The sequence below is a fragment of the Trachypithecus francoisi genome, unplaced genomic scaffold (assembly GCF_009764315.1).
Source record: "Trachypithecus francoisi isolate TF-2019V2 unplaced genomic scaffold, Tfra_2.0 Contig01474, whole genome shotgun sequence".
NCBI classification, from domain to species: Eukaryota; Metazoa; Chordata; class Mammalia; order Primates; family Cercopithecidae; genus Trachypithecus; species Trachypithecus francoisi.
In genome coordinates this window covers 20,364,570-20,382,851 of record NW_022681435.1, presented here as the reverse complement: position 1 = coordinate 20,382,851, position 18,282 = coordinate 20,364,570, and the positions used below count along the sequence as shown (strand labels likewise).

The following is an 18,282-nucleotide window of genomic DNA, read 5'->3' as shown; positions in this document are numbered from 1 at the left end:
GCAAGCCCGCCTCAACTGGCCAGCATGCTCTACCCGGGCAATGCCATTGCCCCCTCGGCTCCCGCTACTTCCTCTCTGCAGGCCACTCCTAGTCTCCTCCAGTTCAGACAGCATCCTGAGCCCCAGACTTGAGAAGCCTGTCGCTTCCAGGCCTTCACCTGGCTGACTGATGCACCTTGAGCTCAATGTCGAACTGACTGTTTTCTGCTCATGACCCATTCCTGTCCTGGATTTTAAGAGTCGATCAGAGGCCTGAGTTATTCTCGACTCCTCCCCATGTGACTCTGGATTTTAACAGTCAGAGGCCTGAGTTATTCTCAATTCCGCCCCCTGTGACTGGATTTTAACAGTCAGAGGCCTGAGTTATTCTTGACTCCTCCCCTGTGTGACTTCCCACATGCACTTGGTCACAAAATCCTGTCCTTCACCCAGCCCCACACATTTCTCAAATGTACCAACTCCTCTCTAGCTTTATCCTCTCTCATCTCAACTATTATGGTAACCTTTACCTGGCCTCTGCCAAACGCAAGCCATCCTGCACACAACTACCACTTCTAAATACAGACACAACAGCTTAATTCCCACTCAGATTCCTATGATGCTCTTCAGGCCTACAGGATCAAAACCTTAACCCTGTCACATGATACACCTGGCCCCTGCATTCTACACCCCGCCCCCAAGCATTTCGGTAGCACTGGACGACTCTAGTCTGACATATAGCATACCCTCAATCAATATGTTGCATGAAATCTAACAGATGGAACACATGAGTGGTACTATATAAAATCAATAGTAAGTGTAACCCTGAGTGGAAATGTATGAATTAGGAATTGGGGAACTGTCTCTGGATGAGAATAAGAGAAACAGAAGTAATATTGTAGTGGCTTACCAAATGGAAATCGATAAAGTATTACTAGCATCGATCAACAATAGTTATGAAGGCAGCTTGCAAGGCAGTCAGGCTGGAAATCTCACTGGGCTAAAAGCAGAACTTCTGATAAACTCTTGCCTTGCAAATAACTTCTTCATTAAGGAGGAAGAGCAAATAGTGACCAGAGAGTCTGCTCTAGAGTTAGTTGTGAAAAGAGTTCACTGATCAGGTGTGGAGGAGTGACAGAGGCCTTGGAGGAAAATGACCAGAGCATTTGCAAATTCACAAATATGACAGAAGGGGGATACCAGGCAGAGTCAGATATATGCCCTAGAATTCAGAGCAAAAGTGGGAGTAAGCCCATGGACATAGACACCACAATCAAAGTGGATTAAAGAGGGTCTTCAAAAAAGGGAAATTTTAACATTTAGTAGGGTACATCAGAGGTACATCAGAGGTAACGAAAACAGAGATCTAGAGAGTTACGCATCACATTTTCCTGTGGCTATACGGAAGAATCTCTTACAGATATAGAAGTTTTTCCTTTTGAAAAAGTAATTTAGTTTTATTTCTAATTATAAAAGCTGAATTTTTTCTTTTTTTTTTTGAGATGAAGTCTCGCTCTGTCACTCAGGCTGGAGTGCAGTGGCATGATCTCAGCTCATTGCACCTCTGCTTCCTGGGTTCAAGCGATTCTCCTGTCTCAGTCTCCCAAGTAGATGAGATTACAGGAGTGTGTCAACATGCCCGGCTAATTTTTCTTTTGTATTTTTAGTAGACAGGGTTTCACCATGTTGGCCAGGCTGGTCTTGAACTCCTGACCTCCAGTGATCCACTGCCTTGGCCTCCCAAAGTGCTGGGATTACAGGCGTGAGCCACTGCGCCTGGCCAAAAGCTCAGATCTTAAAGGGGCATGAGCATATCGTAAAATGGGAGGTGCATAAAAATGAATATAGAAAAAGCAAACGGTCTTAAGCCAAATGACAGGGCCATGGAGGGTGGCTAAATCCCCACCTGAGCTCAGATGCTGGGCTGCTTCAGCAAGCTACAGTTTGAGCAGGTCCTTTGAAGAGCGGGGCTGCATTTTTGAGTTTAGGATAGCAACTGGGACTTCTCAGCCTGTTAAACGTTGACATTTCAGTGAATACTGAAACTGAACATTCTATAGCAAAGGAAAAAACCATTAGGAGAGAAAGTCTAAGTTAAGGACTCCTCCAGTCAAAGTGTGTTACATCAGGGAGACAAGAGGGTCTGCTATGATATTTTCCATACTCCTCAAATGTTGGAAATGTTTATAATTAAAAACATCTAAAACAAGCAGTCAAACCAAGAAACTAACTAAATTAAGCAGGGAGACAAAGTAAACAGGCAAGATAGATTGCCTGGAGGTCTCTCTATCCTGAATATCCCCAAATTTCAAGAACGCATCAGAAATTCCTCTACAGACAGTTCTAAGTGAGAAGGAACAAACACATCAGAGGGGATACCTCACCCTGAAGCCACCGCAGATAAACATGGTTCTAGACCCCTCCCAATGCACATAGCACTTATACAGATATGGAATTGGGATCTTGTAAGTGAAGGTCACTTTTTGCCAGATCTCCAGCAAATACTTCAAATAAAATAGAATTCCCCCCCTCCCTTTTTTTTTTTTTTAAAGGGGCCTCACACACATATTTGAGTATGTCCGTCATTCACTCCCACGCTCTTTTGGCAGTCAGAAGTATCAGTGCAAGTAAGTTCTAAATGGGATGAGAGCACTTCATGGCTGCCTTCTACGGTCCAGGCTTGTACCTCTCATCACAGTGCCACCCTAACAACCCATACAATGGGGACGCCTGATGAGGCTGAGGCACCTGCACAGGCCCACACCCTGCTAGAAAAGGTGGGATGGGTGCCCAGGTCTACCCGACTTGGGAGTGTGTACTTTTCCCGCTATGTACAAGGCCCTTAATTCACAAAGGGGGAAATATGAGACAGATTCCTAAAACTCACACAATTTTGAAGAATGCATTCACCATCTGGTTCCCTATGGTCCTCAACCATTTTCACGTTTATCTCAAGTCAGATTCCAAAGTATGTGGAGGGCAGCTGCTAATGACATATTTGTTAAGTTTATTCTGCAGACATTATACAGTTCTATAATATAAAATGAATACAATGCTAAAATCTATTTCCTTTATTTACATGGCGTAAAATTTTCAATAACAAACATCTAATCATGAAAGATGGTGTTAAAGCAGAAATACTGTCATGATTGAGTCAATAGAACATAAAATATGCTGTATTTCATAATTTTTCCATAAGAAAATGTCTAGTTTGTTTAAATGCAACACATACTGTATTAGATTCACTTTATAAACCATACACTCCTTCCTGTCTTTTGAACACATTCTGGAAGACAGCTGTGAAGAACAGAGTAGTGAGTCCATTCCATTCAACATCCATCAGACACTTGCTTGCTTGCTTATTTTAATCATCTTGGGATCGATTATCTTCAATGATAATAGTTCTTCTAGGGTAAGATTCAATTTCTACAAATATATATCGAAAATCGTATTCACCACTTGCTCGGTTCTGAAAAAAATGTAGTGTTTCCAGGTATTATTTTCCTTTTCAGACCTTAAATGACACAGCGCTCAGAACCTCTGACCCCATGACCCACAATTCCCACACCTCTTTTACTTCCGCATACACCGTTCCTCGCTTCCCCGACTCAGAGCCCTCAATGTAGAATTTCACACGCGTGTGTTTCAGCTCATCTTTTACATATTCAGTGAAACTGTCGAGAAAACGAAAGATCAGTCTAAGTTCCTTTCATTACAAAATTTCCCCAGAGCTTCCTCTGAATTCAAGCCACGGTACCTGACGTGCTGCCGGCGACCCCGCCTTGTCACCTCCCCATAGCCTTTAACAGGCTCACCAAAGACAGCAATTACCTGCAGAACAAGGACAGTGCTTTATTTTGTGTTATTTTTTAAGCTTACTAAATAAATAATTTCTAACAATCCAAATTATTTTGGGAAAAAAAAATCAGTAAGCATAGGACCTTTTCAAAAATGACCATTCCTGGCTCACGCCTGTAATCCCAGCACTTTGGGAAGCTGAGGCAGGTGGATCACGAGGTCAGGAGTTCAAGACTACCGTGGCCAACGAGATGAAACCCCGACTCTACTAAAAAATACAAAAATCAGCCAGGCGTGATGGTGCGCATTTATAGTCCCAGCTACTCAGGAGGCTGAGGCAGGAGAATCGCTCAAACCCAGTGGGCAGAGGCTGCAGTGAGCCAAGATCGTGCCACTGCACTCCAGCCTGGGTGACAGTGAGACTCCATCTCAACAAACAAACAAAAAAAACAAACAAAAAATGACCACTCCAATAAGAAAACTGAAAAAAGGGTTATTATATAAAAATCATCCCATAAATGATTTAAACAAATATTTCATGCACACAGATTAAAATAGGTAGCTTTATGGTGTGACTTGTAGTTTCAGAACAATGTAGGCTGAAATGACGCAGTTCCTGCTCCCCTTATAGAAAACAAACATAACGACACAGAGTTCAGATGTTTCTTTACTACCCCTTATGGTTTGAAGATAAAATGTATGAACATTTTTAATGAAATTTAATTAATTAATAGCATCTAATACTAAAACTATGAGATAAAAAAATTTTAAAGTCGCTAACACAGTGAGGAAAAAGAAAACAGATAATAATGACATTTAAAATAAATCAGAGCTACAGGTGTGAATCCATTATTTCTAACAAGAAAATCCACATGAAGTAGAAATGTAGTTTTTATTGAATTCAAAACGCAAATACTGTGGAACACCCCCAAAATATAAATTTGATATTAAACTAAAAAAATTTGACCCTTAACTCTATGAAATTTATCTTATTTTGTTGTTTGTGGAGTATCTTCAGTATCACATTTTCCAGGATAAAAAGAAGTAATATGTAAGATGATATTTCAGAATTGTATAGCACAAACAGATAGAACAATTTACTTTAATCTATTAAACATATAAATATCAACACCCATCAAGATTTTGTTTTTCAAGCAAACACGGTACCCAGCAAAGAGAAGGGTACCCCTTAAACATGGTGACAAAATTGTTAAAGTTTAATTATTATTTGTAGAGCTTTTTCAGGCAGCAAATTAAGTTATGACTTTAATAGTATCTCACTATTGTATATTCTGTGGAGTTTTTTGTTCAAAATGCTGAAAAATCTATGAAAGGCTGAGTTTGTGAATAAAACAGCAACTCTTCATCTCTTTCCAGAGACGCGCCCTAACATTTAATAAGGTTACACCCATAGGTACTTCCAGAGTCTGTAAAGAATGTTTCTTGTCAGATACAATTTGGATTCCCAATAACTATAATGGGAAACTTCCTAATTTCCTGGTTTTCACCTCTGAGATACTTTACCCTCCCTGCCTCTTTTTCCATGGTTACCACTGACTGTCCAGAGTTCAATGAAGAGAAATCAGTGGATTTAAAAGGAAAGATGCCAGAGATCATTAGCTTCTGAGGTTTCCACCCTGACACGATTAGAAAACCTGGTGGAGCACTCAGAGCCGGGGCCCCAGGGCAGATCAGCACTGGGCTCTATACTGAGCACACTGTGGATTCAAATCGTTCTCCTCTTCAGGGGCTGCAAATGCGAGCTAGGACGTTACTCCTTGGTCTGTGTGAAGAACACCCCTAATACTTATGATGATAATGGCAGACAGTTACCGGCTGTTATCTTTCAATGTGAATGAAGTTGGATTTCAATGAGTAATATTTTCAGTGCTGAAGCTTTCCATCAGGGAGTAAGAAATCTGGCACTTCCCAGGCCACACGACCATGAGGTCATGCATCAGGCTTTAAAAAGACTCGAAACTTACCATGAGTTTGGTATTTTGGTGTATTCTAAGAATTTAATATCTATGAACAACCAGCAAAATGACTCTCTTGTACAATTAGCATGAAAACATCTGTATACTGAGTTTTGGGTTCTCTTAAAGAACAAAGACCTAATAATGTAATGATAAGTCAACCATTATGTATTATTATGTGAATTTCACTAGCGTGAGAACTGGTTCTTGAATTCTGCCCACTTCCTCCTCCCAACTCATCAGAGTTCATGTAACTCAATCTTGAGAACTAACCTCGGGATGTGATCTGCATTTTTCTAAGGCTCTCCCATATGTCTTGCTAGGACTGGATGAAGAAAAAAGTTCTTTGAAAATCGTGTAAAATAAGCCACCTGAAATCACAGAAAACAAAGATGATGCAAAGCAAGGACACCATAAAAAGCCCAGCTGAAAAGACATTCAAGGGCTTATACTTGCTGTTTTTTGCAACCTGTAATGCCGATTCCAAAAAGCACCACCATTAAATAGGTAAAATCTCTTCCGGCTTCTTTCACTGTAAAGAGAAAACACCAACGGGTGACGTGTGCCGGCTGGGGGCAGGCATGCTTGTATGCTGCTTTTGCGCTTCTTGTGAGAGAAAGGCAGCCTCCAGATCAAAGCAAGGGGTCTGTGTGTGTTCAGGGGCAGCTGTTTTGGAAACTCCCTGTGTGTCGGCGCCTCAGCAGAATTCGCAGAGCGGGGCTTGGGAATCTATGTTTTAATTCAGGATGAAGAAATCCTTTTAACAAGTGATCCAGTTCACAACTGCCATAGGTTAAGCAACACTGAACCAAGGTCTGCCACTCCCAGATCAGGAAGAGTGTTGGCTTTTGTCAACCGAATGGGTAAGGGACTGAATGGACCAAAATGGGTGTCAACTCTTAACAGTCAGTAACTAGCTCCAATGCCAGTCCCATCGCACACTGACTGGTGTATGAAAACAGAATTGTGTTCGGAGCAGGAATTTGGTTGGCCAGAAAGATTTATGAATTAAACTTAGAAAATGAAGAATATGCACAGACCAGATGTTTGTTTTCCCACACTAATAAAATATGTGCATATGGGTTAAACAGATGCTCTGAGAGCTAGAGAAACTCAAGACAGTGTCAGGGGACAGCATATATACGTATGTATAGCTATAAATAAATGTATTTGTATTATACAGAAATACATATACAAATACCCTTATTTGTCCCTATTACCCAAATCAGGTCATTGGTACCAACACCCGAGATTCTCGATTGTCCCTCCCAACATTTCATTCCTGCCTTGCTTAGCATATCAGATGAGTCTATTTTTTTCACTTACCAACAGCTACTGTATATCTACTATGTGTATCTTCATATATATGCAAAGAACTATAACATTACACTTACACTACCTTAACATTACAATTATGACTATGCTTTTCACCGATGCTGAGAAAGTGAGTCACCTCCTGGCATTATGTTTATAGACTAATTTATTCACCACATTAGCGATTCAGACTTCAGAAATATAAATCTTCAAAACATTTTTAAGAAAAAAACTTTTAGAAGAAAATTTTAACAGAGGTTTCTGTTATTTTCTATTCTGTATAAAAAGCTTCTATTACATTTATAAAACAAAATTGTTTAAAATAAGTCTTTAGCTAATACAATGTTTGTTTAAAAGTAGTCTTTAGCATATCACGATCCTTCAAGTTTTCAGCAAGGTTCCCAACTTAGAAGACATTATTCAAATAATAAAAAGACCTCATCTACCAAAGTCTGTGTAATTCATGGGACTGACTCAAACAGCTGTCACAAATCCAATTTCCCTTCCAAGGTTCAGGAGTTGGGGCTCACAACTCATTCCACTCTCAGTGTGGAATTTCAATAAATATTACCTGCCAGTTACGTGCCAAGTCCCAGGTTGAGAACACAATAACAACTAATTAGTTCTAGTAAGTATCCTTATTTGTCCTTGTTACCCAAACCAGGTCACTGGCCCTAACACCTTGGATTTTTGACTGTCCGTTCCAAAAATTCACTCCTGCCTTGCTTAGGGTATCTGACAGGTCTTTTCCACTTATTTTGATAAACAACAGCTCCTGTATATCTGTTACATATAAAGCCCTGTGCTAAATATTCTCCATATTCTACACATTAAAAAAATTTCTGTTTGTTACTTTATAGCTGTCTCTAATGGAAACTGCTCACTGTCTAACTTTCTCAACCCTATCAGACCTAATAGTTTCATGCAAAAAAACCCTCCTGCCATTTACTTGCTTCTGCAATTCTCTACCCCTCCTGTAGTGGGTGCTGTGGTATGGGTGCTCCCAGCTGCAGGGAGCACTGGAAGCTGACAGTTGTCAGCTGAGCTCCTCTCTGGGCATTCCATAAGACAGCTTCCTCACTTAGGTCACGGCACATCCCTGGACCAGCCCATACTCAACGCCTGGTTGATGCAGAAGCGTAAGACTCAGCCCCCACATTAGGTAGAAGGACAGTGACTGGCCAGCTCAGCTCCAGAGGTCCCCAGAGCAGCAGCTGAGGCCCCAACTGCAAATGCACTTCAGCTTCTTCCTCTCCCCAGTCCTGCTTCCCTTACCCCCAAGATGTATTCTGAGAGCACTTCCTGATAAACCTCCTTACGTAAATCCCACTTCCCTGGGAAGCCAACCTACAACGGGTGCTACCGGGAGTGGTAAGCAGCTCTCAATTTGGATTTTGGAGCTGGCTCGCTGGCCACTGGCTGGCAATGAGGACCCTGTCCCTGGTGGTAGGGGGCTACTGACAGCACCTGTAATACAGCTGTAGGGCAGCTGATGCAGCTCTCACCAATGGGGACCTGGGATGGAACACTGGTGGAAGGGAATGTACTGGCTGGTGTGTTATTCTGGGAGTTTAGGGGGAATCAGCAATTTTAAGGACTTATATCAGATGGCTGTGGCTGGGGCCATGGATAATTTGGGAGAGGGATGGTGAGATGATGTGTGTAACTAATCATCAGTGAAGGTGAGTGCCAAGGGCAAGAGCCTCCTCCTGGCAGAACAAGACTCAAATTACACCCAGAGGGCAGAAAATGCGGGGGTCAGGTCTGGGGCGTAAGCGCTTCAGGGCGTTTGGCATTTCAAGCACATGAGACCTCCCACACCAAGGCCAGGATCCTGATTTGGGAGGAAAGGGAATCTAAAGCTGCGTAGGGGGCCCTTGAGGTCAATGTGGCAAAAAAATCTTGAATCCCCAGATTCTCCTGACCCCTCTAGCCCTGAAGAAGCCATTCATTGTCTGGTTGACACTTCCTCCATCTCGGAAACTGGGTGAGGGGTGGGTGGGCGCTTCTGCCTAGCAAGATAGGTGTTGCTCTCAGGAGGTCTCTCCACCTCCGCTCCTGGCCAAGTTACAACACAACTGGGCATGAGAAGGATGAGAAGGAACAATACTTGGAAGGAGCTGGAGGCCACCCCAGCAGCAGCCAGGGGAACACAGACCCCACTGCTTCTTAAGGGTGGTGTGTCAAGGCACAGAACACAAAAGCGGCTGAGAGTTGATCAGCATGGGGCACACTCCTGTGATGAATTTAGCAAACAGGCAAGCACCCTGGGAACTGATATGCAGCTGGCTAGGTTTGCTCCTGGAAACTTCGAGACAGCGATGGTCCACATTAAGTAAAAGTGACAGAACAGCCATGGCAAACTGGAGGAAAGGCTCAACAGCCTCCAAGAATGGGGATGCTACCACAGATATAAGATATAAAGCTCGAAAACCCACCAGCTGACTATGTTCTTAGGAGGGACAGGAGGACACTGTATACCAAAGCCACAAGGAAGCCACAGTTACATCTTTATAGAGCTGGATGCCCTGACAGAAATGGAGATGAAAGAATTCTGAAGCAGAGACCAGGTTGGGGTGTTAAACAGAAGTCAAGGTGGGTGCCACCATCATAACTAATGGCATGGCTGGAGTGGCAGTCGGGAGTGTCTGACTTACAGAGGGCAACAGAGCTGATGACTAGAACAGTGTTCTCAAGGGGAAGACTCAAGGGCAGTGGACAAGGCTGCTTCTGAATTACAGTCATGAGAAATTAACCTCAGATGATTCCTGAGGCTGAAGGCAGTTGCTCTAATGCAAAGCTCTGAACATTGCCCCGGTTTCTGGACCTGAACCAGTTTTCAGACCTGGAACCCATTTACTGAAGGAAAGTGTATGTGACTGACTACCCCTGTCCTTCACCAAAAGGACCTATAGTTATCAACTTGGACATAGTCTGTGCTGACAGGGATATCCAAGGACCCAAAGAGTCACAATGACCCCCCGACCACCCCCCACCCCTCTGACAGCATGTAAGAAGCTCACAGCTGGGTCCAGGGACTTATCTGGTAATAATTTCCTTGATTTCCAAATGTATAAATCAAGGGGATGTACTGAGTAATTGGCAACAATAACTCCCACTTTAGTTCCTTTGGAAGTGGGTTAAGAGCTATCATAGTGGGAAAAGTCAAATGGAAGCCTCTGAAACTGCCCCAGTGACCAAGATAATAAACTAAAAACGATATCACATCTATGGGGAATGGCAGAAAGAATGCTATTCTTAGAGACCTTAGATACAGGCATGGTGGTCGCTATCACAGTCCCTTGTAATTTACCAGTCTTCCTTTACAAAACACAAATAGGTGCTGGAGAATGACAGTGGTTAACTGCAAACTCAACCAAGTGGCAGCCAGGGTACACATGCAATACCACACATGGTAACTTTACAGGGGAGTGCATTAACACAATCTCATGGTGTTGGCCATTGATTTGAAGAATGCCTTCTATTCAGAAGCAGCAGCAGGAGTAGTCTGTAGTAACACGAAACAGATAATAACAGTGTATGTTTATGATCCTGACCAGGATTTGCTAATTCTCTCACCCTCTGTCGTTACAGTCTTAAGGGAGTGAAACTTTCTGGACCTGGGCTGTCTAATGCAGTAGCCACTCGCCACTCATGGGTATTTCAGTTCAATTTTAAATTAATTAAAATTAAATCAATTCATAATTTAGCAACATTTCAAGTGCTCAAAATAGCTACAAATGGCCAGGAACTACCCAAAGGGACAGCACAGATATAGGACATTTCTATGACTGCAGAAAGTTTTATTTGAATAATGCTGTTCTGGACATTCAGCAGAATATCACATTTGTCTACTATGTTTATGCCATCATGTTAGACCCCAGAAGTAACAAGTGGCAAGTGTGTTAGAAGGCTTGGTCGGACAAGCTGCAAGTGTGAGAGGTGGGTCCAACAAAGATGCAGAGGCTCACCAACACATGAGCCGACCTCGTGGGGCTACACTGGGGCATGCCAGGACATGCCCTCCCAAGTAAAAGACAATTGTACCCTATACCTCCTACCACAATGTTTCTTTGAATTCTGGACACAGCATATTCCGTATTTGGGAATGTTGCTCCCATCCATTCATTCAGCAACAAGGACTGTCACCTCTGAATGGGGTGCAGATCATGGAAGGGGTGCTTAAGCAGGCCTGGCATGCAGTGCAAGCAGCAGCATTGTTGCCTGAGCCAGATAACCTGACACACATGCTGTTTGCCACTTCTATGCCTTTCACCTCTGCATACGGATTGTTCCTTCGTGCTGAACTATTACGAATGAAAAACTAGGTTTTTGGCATATTCAGCAGATTACAAAACAATTGGTAGAATATGATTCAATTTTTTGGGTTAAAAATTATTAAAAGGTATGTGTATGAAAGTGCAAAATGTTAAAAATAGTCATCTTTGTGTGGTATAATCATGGAGTCTAAATTGCTTTGTCCTGTTTTTCCTACAAATCACGTGTGAAATGAAGAAATTTAAAAAAATCTTAAAATATCTGTGAACACATCTCTGACTTTCCCTGACAAATTACATTCCATCCTCCCTAGTTTATATGTTTTTCTATTATTGCAGGTAACATACGAAAGTTTTCCCTATTGATTATAAGTCAATAATCTCTCTCTCTCATTTTATCCTATCCAATTACTCTTTATTATATGTAACAGAGCCAATACAACTTGAGAAAAATTCCCCAAACATAACGAAAAAAAGTTATATCAAATTCAAGATCAACTTTCAAATCTGAGTTCCAATCTGTGAAGAAAACTGTAGGTCTCTATGTTCTAGTTCTAAATTATGTTTAAACGGCTTTTAAAAATTCACGTGAATTGCTTTTTCACCTTTAGTAGTGAACTTGGTGTAAAAGAGCATTGGCAGCTCTTGTCACGTCTGTTGAAAGACCAATCATTAAAGTACTCCTTTTTACCTTTTTGTGATGTTGGGACGGCGGTTCCCCCTCTTTGACTCCTGTGCACAGACACTTGTTTGCTGCTATCCTCCTTTGCTTTCCGGGGGCTCGGTCCCTGCGTCCAGATGGTTTTCTGGGTGACTCCAAGAATACATCTAGGTCGCACTGTTTTCTTTTGATATTGAAGCCCCCATCTCAAACTGGGCTCAGTCTTCAAGCACGCTTTGTTAAGCACAATGTGAGGCAAAAGCAATCGCTTTGCTGAGGACCTATTTAGCTTCTCCGTATACTGTATGGCTCGTAGAAAAGTACAAATCATGTTCACAGAAAATCGTTCCGCTTAGGGACGATGCTAACTACAATTAGGAAAGTTTTTGGGTTCACTACACATCTGGCTGGACACGTACTCAAACCTATACGTTTACATTACATGGCGTGTTAGGCAAAAACGTTCGCTTCAGCAGCATAAATGAAAACGAAAAATCTCCAGGGAGAACCTGATGTCTACCTTCCCTTCTGTCTTTCTCTTTGAATCAACACGCTCTGATTACCTTCTGGGCTGACAGTCACAGTGTCCCCGCCATGTCTTCGCAAAGTCACCTGGGAAACCCCCTGTCTTCCTGGGAATAGTAGTTTGAAGACCTCGCTTTTAACTGGGATGCGGCAATGGGGCGCGCATAAGAGACTACATCTCCCACAATTCAAGGCGGCCAGAGCACGGCACAGGCCGTTCCCACGCGCCCAGGTGCTTCCGCGCCCAGCGCCTGCGCACACGCTGCGCGTCCTTGGAGAGGCGGGAAAGCGGGGCGTTGGTGGGGGAATTGGTACCACAGATCCTACGTAATTCAAGCGGGACTTGCAAAAGCCAAATTGGCAGTTACACACTACGTGTTTTCCTGATCATTCTAGAGAAGGCTGTGCACAGTTGGAAATACTCCCTCTGACAGTGGTCTTTTACATTCCGCGTGGGCAAATGATTTCGTTTTTGCATTTCACTGTTTTCAGAAAAGCCGGACAATAAAGAGCCAGCAAGTGGAGATGAACGAGGCCGCTGCAAAGCAGGCACCGGTTTCCTATAACAGTTAAGCCGAGGACTTGCTTAGCGCCCTTGGTGGCAGAATGTAGAGGTGGGGAAGGAAGCCAGGGCCTGGAAGTTTCTAGAATCCCGCTTTGTGAGCGGGTGTCTGGCGCGGTGCCGTCTGCGCACGCGCCAGGCCAGCGGCACTTTTGTGAACTTGCGCATGGGCGTAAGGGGGTGTGGCGACGCCCGGGCGTGGGGGCGGTGCGTGCCCTCCTGGTTTCAGTCCTAGAGCGGTCCTGTGGTGAACTCCTGGTCTCCATGGCGACTGGACGCGGTCGGATCTTGCAGCAGCACTGGCTCGGCCTCCAGACGCTGCGCGGGCCCGGCAGGGGCTGTGGCGCGGCCCGGGGGCGCGCCAGGGCCTTTGGGTTCAGGTGACTGTAGGGCCTGCGGGTGGGGTCCGCTGGCGGGAATCCCCTCACTGCGCGGCCCCACTCTCTTCACCGTGTATTTTATTCGTCCAGCTTGGCACAAGGCCCACAGCCCTCTTCAACGTGAGAAGGGTCTGGAAGAACGACCAGAGGAAATCCTTTCTACCCTGCAATGTGGGGTTCCCTAAGTTGTGACACAAGTAGAGTAGCCTCTCGGGGAAATATTCTTTCTCGCGGCGCCTGTGGCTGGGGATACGCTCACTTGCCAGGACAGGTGCAGGTCCAAGAGGTCGCTTCTCCGGGATGCGTGCCATAGCTTCACGTGTGCTCCGCCCCTGCCTTCGTATTTTCGCTCTTCTGTAACCAAGAATCTCACTTCGTCTTTTTCATGACCTTACAACTTAGGGAAGTAGAGTCTGCTCATCAAAACCTTATAAATGTACACCCTCATCCCCCAAGCAGATACCTCTGGCAGGCAGGTTGGTCTGGCAGGTGGGGGGTCAGCACTTTCTGCACCTCCAACATCAAGGCCAAGTTGCCATCTACATCACCAGATCTTGCTCAGCTCCTAGTCCCATTCTGCCTGTCTTCCTGTCTAAATGCAGGAGCCTGTGGTATTCTTATTCTGCTCCCTAGAGGCTCGTCTCTCCATTTCTCTTGGGGTTTCCTGGAACGGAAGCATGGTCCTCTCCTACAGTGAGATAGAAGGCAATTTTGAAGACTTAGGAAAGGAGCAGGAGGCTGCATCTGCTTTCCAGAAGCATCTTCAGCGTGAAGAAGTAAAATGATCCAGTGCATCAGCAGTGTCAGCATGCATAATGGTACCTTATGAAATCCCTCTCATTATATCGTGAGCTGTTCCCTAGCTGTGTACCCATCTCTGCAGTTAGTTTACAGATGGAGGAATAATGCTAAGAATGGTTTACATTCTTGAGGATTATTTCTGCTTGTAAGACTCCTTGATTTATAAATATGGAAAGTCATACATATTTTGCCTTCTAATAAATCAATGGTGTATGTTTTAAGCATACAAAGGGAGTCTATTACATACTAGTTGAACTACTTGTTTTTTCCCCCCTGAATCTCCAGAACTATGTCCTCACTAGGTCTCCATTACTTCCACTTAACTGTTTTCAGAAGCCCAGCCCTGTTGCTTAGTGCTATGATAATAGTTCTTAATTGAATACCTATAATGCTAGACATACCACAAGCCTTGTCACAAATAGAATGGTGACGGTGCCTGCAAAAATTATTTTATGTAGGAGAAAAAGCAGGAATTTAAATAGGAAATTTGAACTTTTAATAAATTTGCTGCTGTTACTAAAATTAGTCTTCACATAGTGTTCTGCTGGAGGAAGCACAATGATTTTTATGTGATGAATCTTATCCTTTGTAAGTTGAGTGAACTTCCTGGATTGAGATAATTAGAGGGCCTGTCATTATGCCTGGAATAGGAACCTGCATTTCAAGCTGATTTGGAAATGTATGCATTATTTTTGGTAAAGAAAAGTCCACTGCCAAAAATAGAACGATTGACTATGGTCAAAGCGGGTGGTTATTTTAATGTCTCGCTGTGGAAAATTAGATGTTGTTAAGGAATCAGTGTTCCCTTTTTAACACAAAATGTGAATAACTACCACAAACTGTAAGAAGTGTAGCAGAAAGCATATTAAGTTGGCTTAATTTGTACCTGATGTAATTTATTTGATTTGCCAGATATTTAAAATGAAGCACAGTCTTTAGGTTTTTAAAATACTGGACTTATTCAAAGCTATCAGATAAAACCTATCACTTGAAAAAAAGTGTTTTCAAACTAAATTTATCTTGCTAAATGTATCAGTGTATATCTGCACTTAACCTTGTAGACATACAGATCTGTATAGAAACATAAATGGAACTTGCTGATTTGTTAATTCTGTGGCCCTTAAAAATGTGCAATTGGGGCTGGGCGCGGTGGCTCACGCCTGTAATCCCAGCACTTTGGGAGGCCAAAGCAGGCGGATCACGAGGTCAGGAGATCGAGACCGTCCTGGCTAACACGGTGAAATCCCGTTTCTACTAAAAATACAAAAAAAAGTAGCCGGACGCGGTGGCGGGCACCTGTAGTCCCAGCTACTCGGGAGGCTGAGGCAGGAGAATGGCGGGAACCCGGGAGGAGGAGCTTGCGGTGAGCAGAGATCGCGCCACTGCACTCCAGCCTGGGTGACAGAGTGAGACTCCGTCTAAAAAAAAAAAAAAAAAGAAGTGCAGTTGGTTTATTTTATGGAGAGATAGAAATGTGTTTTCAATAGTGTTAAAAGGTACATTGATGAGATGTATGATCTTATATAAGACATGGTAAAGAGAGCTCTGACAGGACTTTAAGGAGATGGGGGTCTCAGAGACTGTCTTTGCTTCTAGCTGGTGACCTTAAGTCCCTTTAGTTGCCTTGTTAGAGCCTTAGTCTTCTAAACTGAAATGAGGGACTCAATGAGATCCATTTTAATTGTGAAAACACAAAACAGCAAGAAATAAGCTTTGACGTTTTAACAATGTGAAAACATGTTTGTAATAAAATAGCGTTCATATTCCAATTAAATAAAGGATGAAGTGTCTTAAAGCACTTATATATTACCTTGTGCAGTGTGTATGACTAAGAAGTATTTGTAGAATTGAGCTAACTAAGCCCTGTTCAATGTTTTAGTCAAAGATAGAGGCATATCCACTCGTTACTGAATTAGGGTTTCAGATTAGGGAAAAGGATTTGGTACTTAAGAAAAATAACTAGTACTAAACAGGATTTATTTGCTTAATCATTATTTTAAACTATCTTTGAATGGGGAGAGTTACAGCATGATTTTGAGGAAGTTACTAAGATAATTTTATTTACATATATTTTATATGCATATATATTTACAAAACAGGTGACTTTATTTCATTGACGTTTTCACAGTAATCTTTCATAAATTCGGGACACACTTTACTGCAAAGTTAAGATTTTCAGTAAGAACTTGGTGGTGGATTAAGCCAGTATGTATTCTTGAAACATCTAAGCACCCTGGCACTGTGCTTTTCAAATGAGTAGTTGTAATGGGTAGGGGATACGCAGAGCATCTTCTCTGTCTCTGAAATCAACACAAAGGCTTTGGGAAAATGTTAAATAATTTAGCTGGTAAATAATATAATATATTTTTATGATAGGACAAAGATAAATTATTTGGTAGAATGCAATATTTGCTTTAATTTTTAAGATCAATTGGGAGATTTCTAAGAAGTTTTGAGTTTGCTGCAGACTGTACCCCCAGATTTCAGGGGACCTGGGTTCAATTTCTTTGCAGGGGTACTGTTGCTACGAATGCCTTTGAGAACCACTGCTCCAGTCTCAAGGATTGTGCTGTCCAACTGTGATTCCCTGGCCTTCTTGTGCATGTGTCTCTTCGGTTTGAAATTAAAACAACACCCCCATCCCCCAACTTATTACGGATTCAATATGCTAAGAAAAATTAGAAAATACACGGAGTTATGCCCCCTAAATCCTCCCCATTTAAAAAGACCTTCACCAACGAAATTTGTAATCCTATGAATCAGATCTATTAAATGTTAAACCTTGGTCTCTTTGTATGCGTATATTTTCATTTCCTCTTAAAGAAATACAAAAATAAGTTTATGTATTAGGTTGGTGCAAAAGCAATTGTGGTTTTTGCTACTGAAAGTAATGGCAAAAGTACTTTTGCACCAACATAATAGTATCTACTGATATAACCTGCTTTATCAGTTAGTTATACTGTTAGTGATTCAGCAGATATTTATTGAATGCTGCTTGCATGCCAGGCATATTGTGGGTGCCGCACAATCAGCAGTGACCAAACCCGTGCAGTATACCTGCCCATGTCATTCCAGCGATAGTAAGCAAGACAGACAGGTAAAATGTATAGTGATGGATGGTGATGTGTGCTAAGGAGAAAAACAGAGAAAGGGCACAAAATGCATGTGTGTGTGACAGAGGGTGGTGTGGGGACTGGATTGCAGTTTAAATAGAATAGCCAAGGAAGGTCTCAATGAGATGGTGACATTGTCGTCAATGGCTGGAGAAAGTGAGAGAGCAAGCCATATAGACACCTGGAGGACATCAGGGACCTATTTCTAATTCAAACACTTAACCTGGGTTGAAAATCTGTATTTTAATTGACTAAAGATTGTTAACTCTGTGGAGGCCATGCAATTTAACCAATCCCTATACCGTTCTGAGTATTTTTTTTTTCCCCCAGTGCAGACAACTCTGAGATGGACATTCTTGAGTGAACTATCTGTGCACATTTCTAGAAGTGGAATTCCTGGCTTAAAAGAGCGTATGTGTTTTTTAAGGATCCCGGTTTCCAATATCAGATTTGGCTTTCCATAACGTTTGTACCACTGTGTCTTGTCTTACCGGTAGTAAATGAGGATGCCTGTTTCTTCGTAACATAGCCAGCATGAATCATCATCATGTATTTGGTTTTTGCCAATTGCTAGATTAAAATTGATCCATCAGATGGATTTACTTTTCTTTGGTTCTCTTGGAAAGGCCTAGGGTAACAGTTTTTATTTTTCTGGCATCTTCTTGAGAAAATACATAATGACAAAAAGCTGTTACTGATTCAGTAAGTAAGATATTTATTTACTATCTTAAATAAATTTATATTTGATGAACTACAAGAATATTTATGTTTGAAGTATATACATATAATTATTCATATGATGCTTAGGGTATGTGTGGACTCAGACTCTAGTACAGCCAAGCCCCACACTCCCATGGGGTTAAGGGTTACAAGTTTGGAGCGCCTGATAGGAATTG

General features: G+C 42.4%; 2 protein-coding genes across 9 annotated transcripts in view; one reads left to right on the top strand and one right to left on the bottom strand.

Annotated features, from left to right (window-relative positions):
* Positions 1–2,980: 2,980 nt before the first annotated feature.
* On the bottom strand, positions 2,981–12,634 carry TIMM21 (translocase of inner mitochondrial membrane 21). The gene is made up of 6 exons (XM_033175739.1): positions 12,036–12,634; positions 6,223–6,285; positions 6,027–6,124; positions 3,737–3,810; positions 3,548–3,653; positions 2,981–3,448 (listed from the first exon to the last, which is right to left on the bottom strand). The coding sequence occupies exons 1-6, from the start codon at positions 12,334–12,336 to the stop codon at positions 3,344–3,346; spliced, it is 747 nt and encodes a 248-aa protein (XP_033031630.1). The 5' UTR covers positions 12,337–12,634; the 3' UTR covers positions 2,981–3,343.
* FBXO15 (F-box protein 15) overlaps positions 9,407–18,282 on the top strand; it is an 82,376-nt gene continuing 73,500 nt past the window's right edge. For 4 of the 8 annotated variants that reach the window (XR_004428299.1, XM_033175684.1, XM_033175693.1 and 1 more), the window contains exon 1: positions 12,758–13,472. Coding sequence is in view for 3 of the 8 variants with exons in the window: in XM_033175684.1 (XP_033031575.1) it covers positions 13,357–13,472 (116 nt within the window). In the remaining 5 variants the exon portion in view is untranslated. Of the gene's footprint in view, positions 9,663–12,757; positions 13,473–14,105; positions 14,291–18,282 lie in introns of those variants that run through there. The other 4 variants (XM_033175725.1, XM_033175706.1, XM_033175715.1 and 1 more) reach the window with 3 other exon arrangements.

Coding starts and splice junctions, on each gene's coding strand:
- TIMM21 (XM_033175739.1), bottom strand. CDS start 12,336: ATGATTTGTACTTTTCTACGAGCCATACAGTATACGGAGAAGCTAAAT. Junction 3,654..3,736: donor GGTCGCCGGCAGCACGTCAG/GTACCGTGGCTT, acceptor TTTTCTCGACAG/TTTCACTGAATATGTAAAAG. Junction 3,449..3,547: donor TGTATGCGGAAGTAAAAGAG/GTGTGGGAATTG, acceptor CATTTTTTTCAG/AACCGAGCAAGTGGTGAATA.